The sequence below is a fragment of the Cottoperca gobio genome, chromosome 17 (genome assembly GCF_900634415.1).
Source record: "Cottoperca gobio chromosome 17, fCotGob3.1, whole genome shotgun sequence".
Lineage (NCBI taxonomy): Eukaryota > Metazoa > Chordata > Actinopteri > Perciformes > Bovichtidae > Cottoperca > Cottoperca gobio.
Window position 1 is genome coordinate 4,708,025 of NC_041371.1, and position 17,925 is coordinate 4,725,949.

Genomic DNA, 17,925 nt, shown 5'->3' on the forward strand with positions numbered 1-17,925 from the left:
AAGATAAACTGAGAGAAAGGGAGTGACTTCACAGCTTTGAAAGGATTAACCATGAATTTAACCACGCAAGAAATAGCTCGTCCAGGTCGTGACGGTCCAGATGTGCGAACATCTCGTCCAAAAGCTGCTCCTGCATCATGTAGCACAGCTCTTACTGTAAGAGTTTGTTTCTTCTTGGTTCATTAGTGAAGCTGTCGTTGTTCTGTTCATTATTAAGGACTCACTTGTGTGCTGATTGGTGCATCTATAAATAGCCTGTGTTGTGTAGGAAAACAGAAGAATAATCTTGGAGGTAGAAAGTATGATGTTTACATTAACGATCTGTTTCTGTGACTTGCATTCGGGTTCTTCTTCACATGATTGCACTCTGTGGAAGGAAGTGAAATGTGGGAACTGATTTCACAATTCAAGAATGTGGATGAACTCTCTGAATGGAAAAGGTAAAAAGAAAAAAGATTCCAATTAAGTTTGAAAATGACACCGAGATGTTGCATGTGGAGAAGAAGCAGAAGGGAAGAAATTGGCTGTTAAATCTGAGACTCAGATTTCAGCAGAAGCTAAACAGGGCACCACATTCACCGAACTAAAGAAACAAACCTGCGTCGTTCAGAGAAGATATGCTATCTGTTCCTCAATTAAAACCCAGAATCCATGAACTCGAGTTTAACAGACGAAACTATTTCATATAGAAGACGACGGCGGACCTCGTCTGTAACCTGTGCCGCGGGAATATTCTACAGTCAGCACAAATGTTCTGCGCTGAATGAAATCCACGAGCCTGCAGGAGAACATACTGGAAGCTGTTTGTCTCCCGCTGCGAGGCACGAAACACTCTCCACTCAACCAATTGTGTTTACAGTGAAGCCGTAGTCCAACATATTTACACTATATTTCTGCATTTTAATTTATTTCAACAGGATGGCTGCGCTGAAGACACACTGTGCTAATGCTAAAGTCACAATGCTAACATCCTGATGCTGAGCAGCTATAGAGTTTACTAAACTCGGCATGTAAGCATGCTAACATTGGCTAATTATCAGCAGACATGGAGTACAGCTGAGGCTGATGATCATTAGTTTTGCAGGCGTATGGTCATAAAATTGAGGAAATTCTATAGTTCAGTATATTTCAACCTCACTGTGTCGCGAGACAAAAAATCAGGGGATCACCAAAGTCAGTCGGATTTATCATCTGGGTGCCAAGAATATCTCCTCAAAATGTCTTCAATCTATCAAACAGTTGTTTAGATATTTCAGTATTTTGCCAGTAAAGAAGGTTAAAAAACCAGATGATTTCAAAGGTTCAAGTGAAGAGAGTCATCGGAGAGCTTCCTTCTGACCCGACATCATCCAAACAAAACACGGTGCTCCTCTGCATCGACAAGCGTCTTTTCGTCGAGGGTGAGCGTCCTCTTCCTGGTTGTTATTAGCTTTGCGTATTGGTACAAAAGTAAACAAATCTAGACTTGAAAAAAGCAAATTGTCTTTTTCATAATGCAGGTTGTGGAGGTCATCCCCGATACTTCATATTGCCTCCCGGCAGAATTAAGAAACGCCTCAGCAAGCCTACACGGCTGCATTGTTCATTCCCATCATTAAAATAAATTGCTGTGCTCTGTGGTCTGTGTAAAAAGAAAAATGTTACAAAAAAACAATAACCTGTTTTCACCCTGCGGCTCTGCTCTGGATTTCTGTCACTGTATCGAACCCAAAAGGCTCCTCAGCTGCTTCAGAGACTCAGGAAGACGCTGTATGTTGTTCCTCTACACACAACTCGCCCCATGGACAAACTCAAAGAAGATAGGCAGGCGAGTGTGCTGTTCATGTCTCTGGAGATTGGATAATCATTTTAAAAAGGGAACATCTGGCGAAGAAGCCCTTCATTTGAATAGCATTGTGATTACCTGCAATGGTAGATGGTACCTGTGAAAGCCTGAAAATATACAACTAAAGATCTACCCCAGGGGCAATTTGTTTGAAACAGAAAAAGAGACCAAGGCTGTGTTTGAAATATCATACTAACACCCTGCATACTAACACCCTGCATACTAACACCCTGCATACTAACACCCTGCATACTAACACCCTGCATGCTAACACTCTGCATACTAACACCCTGCATGCTATCACCCTGCATACTAACACCCTGCATACTAACACCCTGCATACTAACACCCTACATACTAACACCCTGCATACTAACACCCTGCATACTAACACCCTGCATACTAACACCCTGCATACTAACACCCTACATACTGACACCCTGCATGCTAACACCCTGCATACTAACACCCTGCATGCTAACGCCCTGCATGCTAACACCCTGCATGCTAACACCCTGCATGCTAACACCCTGCATGCTAACACCCTGCATACTAACACCCTGCATGCTAACACCCTGCATACTAACACCCTGCGTACTAACACCCTGCATGCTGACATCCTGCATACTGACACCCTGCGTGCTAACACCCTGCATGCTAACATCCTGCATACTGACACCCTGCGTACTAACACCCTGCATACTGACACCCTGCATGCTAATACCCTGCATACTAACACCCTGCATACTGACACCCTGCATACTGACACCCTGCATGCTAACACCCTGCATACTAACACCCTGCATACTAACACCCTGCATGCTAACACCCTGCATACTGACACCCTGCATGTTAACACCCTGCATGTTAACACCCTGCATACTAACACCCTGCATACTAACACCCTGCATACTGACATCCTGCATACTGACACCCTGCATACTAACACCCTGCGTACTGACACCCTGCGTACTGACACCCTGCATGCTAACACCCTGCATACTGACACCCTGCATGCTAACACCCTGCATGTTAACACCCTGCATACTAACACCCTGCATACTGACATCCTGCATACTGACATCCTGCATACTGACACCCTGCATACTAACACCCTGCGTACTAACACCCTGCATACTGACACCCTGCATGCTAACACCCTGCATACTGACACCCTGCATGCTAACACCCTGCATGTTAACACCCTGCATACTAACACCCTGCATACTAACACCCTGCATACTGACATCCTGCATACTGACACCCTGCATACTAACACCCTGCGTACTAACACCCTGCATACTGACACCCTGCATGCTAACACCCTGCATACTGACACCCTGCATGCTAACACCCTGCATACTAACACCCTGCGTACTAACACCCTGCGTACTAACACCCTGCGTACTAACACCCTGCGTACTAACACCCTGCATACTGACACCCTGCATACTGACACCCTGCGTACTAACACCCTGCATACTAACACCCTGCGTACTAACACCCTGCATACTAACACCCTGCATACTAACACCCTGCATACTAACACCCTGCATCAGTTTCCACTGCATACTGAATGCTAAATTAACGATTAAATCTGCCAATACCAGCAGACAATTCACACTCGCAGCAATACTTCTTCTCTGCATCACGTGACTGAATCGATCACGTTACAGCTGTGTGAAAACGGTTTATCACAAACGTAAATCAACATTGTTTCTTCCACTCCAATTGAATATTTTCCAGTATTATTTCAAGGCAAATTAAAATGTTTCCTTCAGTACATTAAGCTCCTATTAGCCGTGTCTTAACGTCTCTCGCCATCATTAGTCTGCCTCACAGTCTTCCATTGGACAGTCTGAAAAGCCGCAATGCAATCCAGTAAACTCATGTTTCATACTGATCTAGTACAGATCCGGATGAAATCCTCATACTGTGCAGTTAGAATGCACAACTTACTCAGGTTTACGTCATACGTAGTATTAATCGTATGTTATATGCGATTTCACAGATTGTGTCTGAAGTGACTTGATGCAGGATGGACGTGCAGGAGGTCTCGCCACGTCAGAGCACAAACCGACCCGACAGATGGTTCTGCCCTGATCCTGCTCTTTAGGCATTAATAATACGACAGCATGTACCGGTATATGGAACATTCAGTGCACTGCGTTACAAAGTGCTTTGCAGACAGATAAAATCAGACTTTAAAAGAATACAAATCATTGTTATTGCTTCACAGAACAAAAGGTAACCGTCAAAAACTGACGTCTCTATTGTATGTCAACAGACTTCCTTAAATAAAAGGTAAATAACTACTTTATAGTGTGCACACTAAGACAAGTGGCAGAGATGTCGAATAAAGACTGGACTGGCTCTGTCCAAAGGATCTTCTTACCTTTGAACAGAGCCAGTCTTTGTGCTAAGCTAAGCTAAGCTAAGCTAAGTTGCTGGTGATAGCTTCATAAGTTAGAGTGCAGACATGAGAACAGTATGGAAGTGAGTATTTCCCAACATGACAAACTGTTCCTTATGAATCCAGTGTCATGATTTATGGCCTGCTAGAAGTGTTTAGTTTAGCTTTTAATTGTTTGGATCAACATTCAAGCTGAGCTGCATATTTAGAGATCATCCTTCAAACACATCAGGTGTCTAATTACGTGAATCATTTGCATTTGTCCAATAGTGTATTATAATAACTTTTTTGTCTGATGTGTTGCCGATAATCAATTTTTCAAAGTGATTTCCTTCCAGCGTAAGGCTCCACTTCTCACTAAAGAGTTGAGTTATATTCCCCTAAGTGGATTGGACAGGTGTCATATCATGTTTGTGCAGCTGCAGAGGCGTATATTAAGCACGGTTCAACTAAAGCGGTCGTCACTTTGGATTTTCTCACACACGTGGACAGCTTTCCCGCTGTGAATGTCAAGTGCGAGTTATTGAACAAGAGTCGGAGGGAGAGAAGCTTCTCGCAGATCCCGGGAAGCTCCTTAGCCTCTGGCGCTCGGCAGGTAAAGCACAACAAGCTCAAACTCAGTCAGACTTGGAGGATTATTTACTTAAACCCTGCACAGAGTGTCCGACTCCATTTCTCAAACACCCTTCATTTCCCAGTGCCTGGTAGCGCTGCAGTGTCCTAGCATGTCAGTCCCAATCACCCCTGCCTCACTTGACTCAGGTCTGTGTCTGTGCAGTCGATTTAACTGCGATTCTTATTCATGCACAAACGCAATTTATTATGTTTCATTTTTCAATAAAGCCGTGGCAGTGGGGACTAAAGGAGACTCTGTAAAAAAAAAAAGCCAGCCGGTGTTGAGCTGGACCTCATGACACCTTTTGTTTGCAGCCTTTGAGTAAAAGGCTGCGTTTTCCTGCTTTAACAAAACAATCAAATTGCATCCTCCCTGTCCTCCGGCTCTGGATGTTATTTGTCGCCTGCCAAAGCAGCTTCACACTGAGCCTTATCTCTTTTTTAAATTGGCCACACAATAACAGCTTCCTCTTTGCAAACTTGTGCCATTATGATTGTCGTAGGTAAACACATTGTCTGTTGAAGACCTTCAATTCTATCAGTCGTTCTCTCTGCGTCTCCACTTCCACAGATCTGCTTTGAAATGTTAATTATCAGGTCAGGAGACCCCCCCCGCCCCCCTCTTTATTTATTCTAGAAGGCCTATTTTTGCTCCAGGACATTCAGCACTCGGCGGGGGATGTGGTGCATGTGTGCGAATGTTTGAGTGTGTGTCTCCTGCCACACTGTCAAATGGCTAATGAGTAACGCAGGGTAATAGTGATGTGTTGACAGCTCTGACGGCTGAGAGCTGCCGAGCTGTGTATCACTGGAAATGTTTCCCTTCTGTGCTCCTCCTCCTCTCTTATTACAACAAATTGCATTTTTTTGTGGTATTTCCCCTCCTCACAGCCCGTGTCAGCGTGTGAGAGAGTCTGATGGGCTACACAAACTAACAGCTAAACTAAACTGTGCACTTGAGGCCTTAAAGCCACATTGTAGAGTCGGGATGTTTGAAACTCTTTTAGTTTAGTTAGCTGATTGGTTTCTTCATTAATTAGCGCCGTATTTGAAGTCTGCTCTTATATCTTATTCCCATCAGCCAATCAGGGCTGTAGCTACTACAAATGCTGAGATTGTGTCCTCAGTGTTTTAGTGTCTTTGATTTGACAAATAAGAAACATGTTTGTTGTTAGGGCACTTGAATCCTGTCTACGGCGCTGAAGCCAAACAAGGATTCAACCACGTAGCTCATGAAACCTTCACACTGTTAGCTTAAGAACAAATCCTTTCGCTACACAGAGGTGCATGACACATTATTCTTGTTAATCAGCAGGTTCATTTTGAATAAGCGCAGGAGAAGCGCAGCTGAAGTGACAACGATAAGAGCACCACCTACAGAAACTCAAACTTCATTAGCTTGAGCACCGAAGGACACCGATGTCAAGAGTGTCATTGAAATGACTTGACTGACTTTTAAATAGTGCAGGGCAGAAACACCGCGTGATGATTACTGAGCACCAACGAGAGGAGACGTGCGGCTAGAGAGACCGTGCGTGATCAGAAAGCTCACAGGTTTGATCCCCGCAACAGATTTGAACCGTCCTTGAACACGACGCTGCAGCCGCCGCCTGCTCAGTGTTCACCAGCAGCACCGATAACCAGGAAATGTGGAATCTACACTGTGTACATGTTCCTCCTGCTACAATATGACCCCCTCAATTAGCATTTATTACCATTATTATTGTTATTATGCGTGTGTTTGCATAATATTCTGCAGCTAGACTGGTCTTTTCATAATAAAACAAACATTTCTTGGCATTAAAACGGTTAAAAAATGTCCTCAAGATGACACAAATTACTCCAACACATCTTTTAAACACTGGAAGTTTAAACGAGACACGGGTCTCTCTTGTATTTGTGATGGCCTCACAGCTGCTATTATGATGTTTATTGAGTTTTAAAGGTTTTTCATTGTGAAATTCCTTTTGTTTATGTGTCCGTCTTGGTTTTGAACACAGCTCCGTAACGCAAATGTGTGATTCCCGTTCATCTCATCATCCACCGTTTCCTTTCCTGCGTTAGCTCCATGATTGCTCGTAATCATAATTTATTATTCGTATGCAATTTGAAAAACTAACATTTAACAAGAGGCAAGAAAATGACGCGTCTCCTCCATCAAGGTGCCAAGTGACGGACATAAGGAGAGTTGTAGATCAGATGTTTGTCAGCGGTCTGGAGGATAGTTATTAGCGGTGGAGTTATCATGCGTCGCCTGCCAGCTGCTCTCACAGTACAACACGAGAGAAGGCACCTTCACAGTTATTCACAACAATGTTTCACACACAACTGGAATGGAAATTACAAATGACATATTTTTAACAGGCTGATTTCAAGCAGTTTGAAAGCTTTTCGCAGGTTTTTTATCAATTCTATGGTCGCCATCTTTCACTGAGCCTTCTGGATCACAAGCGTTTCAATCCTCTGCTGCCCGTTTAGCTGCTCATGATCATAAGTGGATCAGCTACGGTGTAAAACATCCTCCGGCTTTCTTTTACAGGTGGATTACTAAGGACTGTGGTTCCCCCACCGAGGGGTCGCGCAACAAATCTGAAGGGTCAAGACATGAATAACAGCACAGGGGGGGGGGGGGGGGGGCTGAGGAAAACATTTTCTGCTGCATCAAATGCTATTTATTAAAAGATTTTCCTCTAATCGTTGCTTTTTATGGATGAAATGTCTCAACAGCGATGTGATGGATTTAAATCTAACTTAGTAAAGACGTTCATGGTTCCTGAATGATGAATCCTAATGACGATGGTGATCCCGTGACTTTCCCTCTGCCGCCACCACGAGGGTTATTCATTTGTGTTATCAGTGAAATGTCTCGACAGCGATTGGCTGGATTAGCGTTCATTTTTGTAAAAATATTCCTGTTCCCCTCAGGATGAATTCGTTATTCACTCACCTTTAATTTAGCGGCACCATCAGGTCAACATTGGCTTATGACTTAATTTCTGCAAAACTAACTCATCAGCCTCAGCTGTACGCAGTGCTAATGAGTAAATGTTAGCATGCTTACACATGATGCTAAACATATCTGCTAAACATCAACGCTCGTGTTGTCAGTGGGAGCATGTTAGCTTACTGGAATTAGCATTTTGCTCAAATCTCAGTTGTACAACGTCAAAGAGCCGCTCGCGTGCACATTTACAGCTGAATATGATTCATTTGTTATTCTGTTAACTGCTCATAGCTGGTAGACGCGGGCGTCCGATGATGAGCGGGAACAAGTCGACAGTTCTGCAATTTTTAATGGACGAGCAAAAACAATGTTGGGAAACAGTTGGAGTTTGTGTTGAGCGCTGTCCAAGGTGCTGATGCTGACAGAGCCCGGGATGCTGGAGCTGTCCAACTCCAACTTTAATGGGCAGCATTCCTGCTGCTAAATGTGACAGGATGCATCATGGCAAATAGGATCTGCTGTTCCAAACATCCATGTTATTTTAGGAAGTACACCCCCAATAGTAAAGCTTTTTTATTCTTTAGTTTGTGCACCACTTTGGTATTTTCTTCTTGGTCTTCTTTTAAGGTGGACCAGGCCAACGGAAAAACTAATTACCCTTCTGATTATATGTTAAATCCGTTTTTTTAAACAGTATTTCTTTTAATTAATTGTATTTGAGTAATAATTTATGCATTTTTAATTGAGTTATTTATTTATTTTTATTGGTGAATTTATATATTAATTTGTAACTTGTTGACCATTTAAATATCAAAGTCAAGGCAAGTTTATTTACTGTATATACCACATTTTGCTTTCCTAAAAACAAATCAAATACAAAGAATGAAATAACTTTTGGTTCCTCCAAAATGTCTTTACTGATTCAGTGTCACACTGTGGGGCTGCTGCCACGTTGCCCCCTCATCATTATCAGCATCATGCTGTGCACTCTGTTTAATTTATACACGGTCTAAGGCTCCTTGTAGTATTCTGCATGGCTGAGAGGCAGCGAGCCCTCGGGGAGCGGGGCCACCTGCCATGCGGGGGCGTACACTTTATGACCCACTTACTCGTCTTGTTTTGACAAAACCTCGAGTGAAGATGCATCTCAACGGTGTTGTGTGTTGGAACATGATCAAAGCGTACCTTTTTATTCCTTGCGTTGAGCGGTCGTAACGCTGCTGGTCTGATGCTGATGAAAGGATTATGCATGTTGGTATTGATCGGCCCACACGGGTTCCTGCATCGATCACAGGGGACGACGTGTGTGCTGCTGTAGTGATAAGCTGTTCAACAACCCAACAACGTGTGTTTCTTTTCTCCGCCTTTAAACCTTCTTATATATATATACATGGAAGTCTAATATGTACAACCTCTTTAACTATTTAAAATGAGAGAAATCACCTTTGAAACTTACAGGCAGACATATGTTTCTACGCCTGACCTGAGGGCTGTGCTGCAGATGCTTTTACTTTTTAAATTTCCATTTTTGATCCCGAGCTGTGGCTCCAATCCAGAGCAACATAACATACGAACAGCTGTTGGAATAATTTAGATTCTCAGATCGGCTGCATTACAAGCACACGCGAGCAAAGAGTGCAAAGGTCAGAGAAACGGCACCCGTGGAAACTCTACAGATGTTTTAATTTGAATGCAAATTAAAGGTTTTTTATGCAAATGAATCTCTCAATGAAACAGCTGTGGTTGTGTGTTTGCAGGATCCAGTCGGGCTCCTACCTCAGCACGGGCTGGTTCACGCTCATCCTCGCCATGGACATGTGCAAAGAGATCCATATCTACGGCATGATAAATGACACCTACTGCAAGTAAGACACCGACTATAACCCGCCATACTTGGATGAGAAATGCACACGTTCCTACAAAAAAGAATTCGAAAGCTATATTCACATTCACAGCAGCGCCGGCCAATAGCAGTGCCTCCCATAATCACAGACTGCCCTGTTGGAATACATTTCCAATCCCTCAGTTTGGATTTAATGGCTGAATTTCTATGCTGAAATCCATATTGGGTTGTCTGTGCCGTGAATACCATTATGTTTCCCTGCCTAGAATACCCAGCAGGCTGCAGAGTCTCCGATGCTGCGGGTGGCTGAGCTGCAGCACCCAATTCCTTCCCTACTTAAAGTTGTATTTCTATATCGGCCTGTCTTCTTCTCTCTGACTCTTGGGTGAGTGATTGCAGTCTCGCTGCGAGGCCGCAGGAAGGATGACAAACAAGATGCTGTTGCCCGGGGCACGGCCGCTCGGTCTCTAGTCATCTCAGCCTTGATTGACTCGCCTTTTCTCTCCCTACGTCTCGCTTCTGCTCTGGCAGCTCAACCTGAGCTCTCTCTATTTCCCCCCCCCCCCCCCCCCCCCCCCCCCCCGAGTCCAACACTTTTACCTAATACGCGGGGAAAATCCTGCCTTTTATCCTCTCCGTGTTCCCCGTGCACAGCGGGAGTTGAAATATAAACAGCCCCAGACGCACGGCAGAGAGGAGTGATGATTCAACCAGCACCGAGGGTTTTATGATTCAGTGAGGCGGCTAAGGGGTGGCGTTCTCTCCCTGCCTGTCTCTCTCTCTCTCTCTCTCTCTCTTCTTTCCTGCGTGAGACAGAAGAATGTTGTGTTCCACTGAGTTTCTGAGTGGACAATTTAGTGTCACGCAAACTGCTGCTGGCAGCTCCTGAAGAAGAAGAAGAAGAAGAAGAAGAAGAAGAAGAAGAAGAGGAGGAGAAGTGTTTCGTGAAGCTCTAGACAGAATTGACCTCAGCAGATACGCAGTAATGGAACTTCAACAGGTGCTGCAGAGAGGGTGAAATTGAATTTATTTGTTAACGCCGGTGCGCACCACGGTGTGACACAGAAGAGAGAGGCAGTGATTGAGCTGGCAGACAGCCATCGTTGCTTTGTCGCCGTGGACCCACCGGTGATGGCTGCGTCTCCTCTGCCAGTGTTTGTTCTCCCAACGAAGCTGTTACACAACATTTTCTCATAAAGCCGTCGCTCACCATTGTAAACCATGTGCAGAGTGTGTTCTCCTGCTCCGTGCCGACTGCTGTTTTCATTGATTTGTATTTCATGTATAGTTTGTGAAGCTGTATTGCTGCGTCACTAACTGTCCTGAAAGTTGTCACGAGCAAAATCATATCGAAACAAGTTCTATATCTATATCTAAAAAAGGACATTCCAGTAATAGAAGCACTTGAAAGCACAATCAGAGCAGACCTATTTCCAGGACAGACGGTATGTAACGTCCTAGTTTGGAATGAGAAACATTTTATTTAACTTCTAACTCGGGCGAGGTAAATTCATTATTAAATATGCAAATATTGAAATGATCTTTTTCTGTCCTTCCTTCCTCTTCAGGACGGAGGGCTACAGAAAGGTTCCCTATCACTACTACGAGGCGGGCAGTCGGGACGAGTGTGCAGAGTATCTGCTCCATGAGAGCGCCCCCTACGGCGGGCACCGCTTCATCACTGAGAAGTCTGTGATCGCCAAGTGGGCCAAAACTCACGCCATCAAGTTCTTTAACCCACCTTGGCAGCTGTCGTGACCCTGGTTGAACAGACATGGAAATACTACACTGTCATCGTCATTATCATCATCAGCATCATCTGGGGACCAGCTGGATCGCTACACTGACAGAAAGCGTGTTCCCTAATGTGCACAAACATCCGTTTTGGCACAAGTTCCACTTCATACCCATTAAAGAACGGTTGGTTGATGGCTGCTTGTCAAGTCCTGGATGGCTAATATCCAGGAAGTGCTTGTTTGTTTTTTAGACGGCCACTCAAACAGACCTAGACAGCAAAAACATATCTCCAGTGGCCAAAAGTGCACAGCGCGCCGCTCTTTTACTGACTAATCGATCCACTCGCTGCTCTGTGAGTTTAGCAAGAGGATGGCTCGAAGACTAGCTTTGAAAGAAAAGAAAAAAACTGAGAAACAACAGGATGTATCGACCATCTGTCAACTTTCAGTGACCTCAGCCGCTCACATGTCTGCAGGCGCTGTGCATCGCAGAGGCTGAATTAAAATGATTTTCAGGACTGAAGAAGAGCTGCTGCAGAGACGAGTCTCGTTGCCATGGACGCCTGACAAGCTCGCCTACTCTGTTTCCTCCGCGTGTCCGTCTTCTTCTGTCAGGCTGTAATTAATCCATAACGAGTATCATTCAGGCCTTCATCTCTGACTGAGGGATTATTGAGGGCAGGTTTTCATTTCTCCGCCTACAAAACCTTCAACAAACAAGGTCATTTGAAAAGAAAAACACGGCGAGGAAAACTATTTCAGTGAAACTGGAAGGTTGATTAGAGTCGTGGAAGTAAATCAGCTTTTTTATCTTCGTGCTCGGTTGTTGTGCTGTGTGTAAACACACACAATTTAAAGATGTCAACTTTTTCTTTTCTTTTATAATGCTGTGAAAATCATGTTTTGGCTTGATGTCCGGATAGGTTGCTAATTTATTCTGCAGAGATAAGTTGCTAACGCTCTTTAACAGTGTGCTATTGACAATGTGAGCATCGCAGCACATAGAGCGATGTGCAATTACAAACTCCAGACTCACGGAAAGGATCATTTGTGAGCCCACGGAGGGAGAGATTTATGTGTGCAGTGAAACCATAGGAAGTTAATTGTATTCTATTATCATTTTGTGCCTGCAATATACTCTGCAGTTCATTGTATAGAGACGGAGGAGCATGCTCTCTCTCTCTCACTCGATCATATTCTCATCCAGCTTTGTGCCTCTTTGTGTACAGTATCACTGTGTGAACACATCTTCCCATTCGTCTTTGAACGCAGCGTGTCCTGGTTCAGGCCGTTACATTTGAATGCATCTGTTCCAGCACACTGAAGAATAATCAGTGAGGTGTGTAGCCTGGCTGGTAGCCGTGGAGGGCTGAGACACTCTGGCTGTGACCGTGACTCCCCCCCCCCCCCCCCCCACACGCACACACACACACACACACCCTCAAGGCCTTGATTAGTGTCCTGGTCAGAGCCGCGGCCCAGAGGGGACGACTGGAAGGATTCAAAGACTAATTGTGATTTAGGCGACTTGATGCACAGGGTCCCTGACGACTGTAATACACTGCAGCTCCACGATCTCACTCTTGTTTACTATCACACACACAGGCCCTTCGTTTTGGGCTCTTTCTCAGTGAGCATCGATTTGGTGATTTGCAGGTCAAAACGTAGGTTGAAACTGGCAGCTTCTTGGAGTTCTTGGCAGGAACATATCTAGCATTGAAGACTCTGAGGTCATGTCCTCTGGGAGTTTACATAATATAGTGTGGGGAGGATTTTATACTACAGAATTAGTGTGTTGGAATCTCACAACTTTCTTTATAAATAAATGCCCCAAAATGTCAGTTCATGCCAGTGTAGAGAAATTTCCATTTGAACTAAAATGCCTCCTGATGTCAGATTTCCGTACCGGACAGTTGGAAGAACCTCACCAAATCCAAGATGGCCGTTCCGCGCGTCAACAGAAGTGACAGCTGTAGTAACTTTCTGTTTGTCAGCACTTCCGTCTTGAATCATACACACAGTACTGTACTTCTAACTTCTTGTTTCAACTTCAGGAAACTGAATGTAGTCCGGACTCTGTGGGTAGCATGGACTGGAGTTTACTGTACTGTAAGTGTGCCGGATCAAACGCAACATTCATTCACACAGGAAGCTTCAACCAGAAGCCCCTAGTTTTAATATTAGGAGGTTATGTCGTCGACTTCCTGCCGCTCCTTCAGACGCAAGTGTTCTGGCATGTTCAGGTGTCCTGTCCGCCTCATGGTGCACATCTTCCGTGCAACATCTTTCCCAAATATATAATCATGCAACTGGAAACGGCAAAGAACAACAGAATGACTCTTTGTTGTTGTTGTTGTTGTTGTTGTTGAATCGTGCATGAAAATTGATACTCAAACAACGCCGTCATTCGTTGATCCATTATCAGTCCAATTTAAAATCTTCACTGTTCTTCACAGATAGAAATGTGCCACTTCAGTTTTTCATCTCGCTCCTCAGAGTGAAAGCGTAACCGCTCGGATGTTTAACTCCAACAACTGAGCAAACTCCCTCCCTTTAAATGAATGTCTTTAAATTAAATCCATTTTTAATCCAGACGTTTTAGACGCATTTTGACCTGCAAATAAGCAAAAAGCCTGCTCCGTGGGTTCAGCTGCGTGCGACACATGTCTCTGAATAAGGAACCACAGAACTCACAAAGAATGACCTACAACTCAAAAGTCATTGTAAGTCCGCTGACAAGAGCATCAGCGAAATGTAAAAATGTCCTATTTTAAATTCCCCCCGATGTAGCTCAGGGAATAGGAGATGGCCGTAACACAGTCGGGGTCACGGTTCAGATTTCCTCTGGGACGCTCGCCGTCTCGCAGCCGATATCAAAGTACCTACCGCACGATGTATGTAAAGCAGAAGCGTCCTGCTGAATCATTTCTCCTGAAGATAAGATCTGGGCCTCAGGAAGAGTTAGAAAATATCATTTATTTTATTTTCCCGGAGGTAAAACAGCCCTTGATACTGAATCCATACAGTATGCCACGCATGTTACATGATTACTGTACGTGCGTTTCCACTCAGCCTGTGATTGTGCAGACGTCTGGCAGTTTATCCACCGTGAATTGTAAAGCGCGGTTAGATTTTAAGTTCTCATGATTTGTTTTGGTGTGTTATGGTGCATTATATTATTGTAATTGTTTACTCGCATCTTCCTCTTGTTGTTTTTAATGCTTGATTGTATCATTTTGTTGATGCAGTGGGTTCGTGTGCAGCAATTTTCTTTTTTCTGCTGCAGATCGCAACATTTTTCTGCTTCAGGCTCTCGGTTATTTTCTGATCAACAAACACTCTTTTGTTCTCAGCCGGAGCACAATGGCAGAATAGCCACAGATGTATTATACGGGATATGATGGAGAATACGCCCTTACATAGGCTCCCATGAATCATCTGTGGCTCACAGGAAGAGGACGGGAGACGCTGTGAATAAGTAGCACTATGAAGCAGCGTGGGACGAGAAATATACTTTTATTTTTCATTGATGCAGATTTGTTTTAACTTTTTAAGTAATAGTTTGACTTTTTGGGGAAAAATAACTCTTATTCGATGTCTTTCTGGAAGTTATATGAGGAGGCGCATATCTTACAGTAAATATGGAGCGACAGCCAGCAGCCGGTTAGCTTAGCTTAGCACAAAGAGGTAAACAGCGAGCCGTGCTCTGTCCAAACGTAACAAAATCCACCGACTAGCACCTCTAAAGTTCACAAATGAACTTGTTGTAACTCGTTTGTTTGTTTGCAGTCGCTATAAGAAGTTGAAACCTTTGTCAATTTAAAAAAAAAAAAGTTGAACAGCGATGGCTTTGTGAGCACAGAGAAAAACTACAACTCCCATGAAAGTGTGGCACCACTTGTAGTTGAAACTTGTTTATATCCATACCATGTGCTAAGCTAAGCTAACCTTCATATCTTTCCATATCTATTGTCATCTCACACTCAATATGTCGACAGATTCCTCTTTTTTTGCCTGACTTCTTTTTCATTTCTGATTCTGGCTCTATTGTTTTCATCCGCAGCCTGAACTCATCATTTAAATCACTTAAAGCTTTCATGTTCTGAGCCGTGAAGTTTGTTTGGAAAAGGCTTTATGTATCCTTTCAAACCTGAAGCTCTTTGTACCTGGCAGGATGCAAATTGGGGAAAGCAACATTGCTCGTCCTCAGCTGCTCGCTAACCTGCAGTTGAATGAGCTCCGATTCTCGTTGTATGAAACGTGGTTGAAGAACAGATTGAAGGTCGCTTCTCTTAAAACTAACAGAGTTGGCTTTTAAAATAAACTGATTCAAATGTCTCATTCTGGAGGTCTGTGCAACAAAGATGTGAATTTCATTATTTCTTACCGTTTAAAGCGCTCTCATTGGCTCGTTGGCTCCCCCCCCCCCCGCTGTGATCATTGCAGATTATTGTGTTTTGAGTTGAAAGTTCAGATTCTAAAGATCGTCTCCTCAGTGTGTAGCGTTTCCCCTCCTGACAGTTGTACTTGTTGCCATTTTCTAAAATGCCTCAAGTGCTTTCTTACAATGAAAGGTTCATTTAAATGTTGTCCCCCCCCCCTGTGTGCACGTCTTACAATTATGTCTGGTGTTGTGAAGCACTTTCCTTTTCTTTTTTCAAGTGTCCTTGTGAAGTGTGTAACTTTGAGTGTTGAGTTACACAGAATGTAATATAACACTGAGGTTGTTTTTGCTAACACTCCAGATGCTGCATGGAGTATCGCAGGTTATTTAAATGTACATTTAGTTTTTAAAAAAAGGTAGTAATTATATGTATTCTGTCATTTGCTGTCTACTTATTAGCTCAAATTAGATATATTGTGAATGTTCTTATTTTTACCGACGTGTCCTCTGTGTCTTTCTTTCTCTGTGGGGATTAAAGAAAATCTAAAGAACCCTGTTGTATGATTACACTCCTTTCTAAACAAGCAGAATGAAATAAACCTGTGTTCACGTTATGTAAATGGCGCCGAGCTGTCATCTTAAATCTGCCGTCTTTTAAATCATCATTGAAGAGGGCAGAGTTCAGACGAGTACAGTGTTAAATAATGATGCTCACGTTCATCGTTTTTAAGCTACAGCATCAACGCATCAAGATAAAAAAAAGACACGTATTGAAACACGAATGGTCCAAAGCCACGCGGCTGGCTGAGACGTCCTGACAAACTCAAACACACAGGATCCGACACGTCTTATCTTTCAAACTCCATGCCACCAATTTGTATCTCAGGTTTATAATTATAAATGTGTAATCTCCTGAAAGTTATCTCCCTATACGTCTAATTTGCAACACATTTAATGCTATCTGGATTATGTGGATTAGGTTTTAAATTGAATTTATCTGTAAAGTCGCAAAGTGTTCATACTAAATGTGTCTGCAAAACATTCACTGACAATTTCTTATGTTTGTTTTCTCGATAATATCCTCAACTAAAGCGAGATTAATGGTTACGTCAAGGTTCAACTCAAAGCTCTCGGTTAACTCCAGAAGTAAAAAGAGAAGGGAGAGTCTAAACGTTCACTTATTTGTCAGGAAAACACTTTGTCGGTGAATATAATCAACGCAGTCGTTACATTTCAGGAGTCAGGTTGGGTCTTCTCCAAGGCCACCTCCTCAACAAGAAGACATTGTGTTCAAAAGCTGAAGAATACATGATTAATAAACTGACTGTGTTCCCCTTAAAATGTGGACTGAGCCTTTTCAAAAGCACCCACTCAACATAAAAACATCATCTCTGACTGTTAAAACACTAGAAGGTCGGGAGTTCAACACCAGGCTGCCACCAGTGTGCCCCTGAGCAAGGCACTTAACCCTGAGGGACCCTGTACTGTAAGAGCGTCTGCTGAATGACCTGTAATGTAATGTTGTTTTTAACACGATGCCAAGTCCTTCCTTTTTGTGGTATTTTCCACAACACAAAGCTTAGATCGTTTTATTTCCTCCGTCTGGCTTTAGTTTAATTAGTTGACAGATTTAGTTGCTTTCTGCCTGAGATGACCAACATCAACGTCTCCGGCCTCAGTCACAGCTGCAGAGTCACGTCCACAACAACCAACACTTCATTCAGCTCCGCCTCCGAACACCTGTACCTGTATTCTACTAAATAATAAACCATCTGAGCTGATCACAGCTGACACAATCAGAAACCAGTTAGTAGGTTTTCACATATGCAACATGCTATCCAAGGAATCGGTTCCCAGTAAATACTTAGATAGCTAGAAGCCGCTGGTTGGAGCCGAACAGCGAGCTCAGTGTGAGCAATGGGAGTAATGAACATTCACCAGCAGAGAAACTAAAGAGCAATGTGTAAATGGAAAGAAATAATGCAACTTTTTCAGTCTACCTTCCCTTGAAGAGAGAGAAACAATCCTCAATTTTCACTTTAGATACCTTGACTCTGTTAGACCTCAATTAAATTCCATACCCACATATTTACTTGATTTTTTGTTTTGCTAGCAGCTGGCATGCGTCAGTTATTTTCTGTTATGTGGACAGCTTATCTGAGCGA

General features: G+C 43.4%; 1 protein-coding gene across 1 annotated transcript in view; it reads left to right on the plus strand.

The window, feature by feature from the left end:
• st6galnac3 (ST6 (alpha-N-acetyl-neuraminyl-2,3-beta-galactosyl-1,3)-N-acetylgalactosaminide alpha-2,6-sialyltransferase 3) overlaps positions 1-12,772 on the plus strand; it is a 52,823-nt gene extending 40,051 nt beyond the window's left edge. Inside the window, exons 4-5 of the mRNA XM_029453488.1 lie at positions 9,555-9,662; positions 11,209-12,772. Coding sequence (XP_029309348.1) covers positions 9,555-9,662; positions 11,209-11,398 — 298 coding nt within the window. The 3' untranslated portion in view covers positions 11,399-12,772. The remainder of the gene's footprint in view (positions 1-9,554; positions 9,663-11,208) is intronic.
• The last annotated feature ends 5,153 nt before the right edge of the window (positions 12,773-17,925 follow it).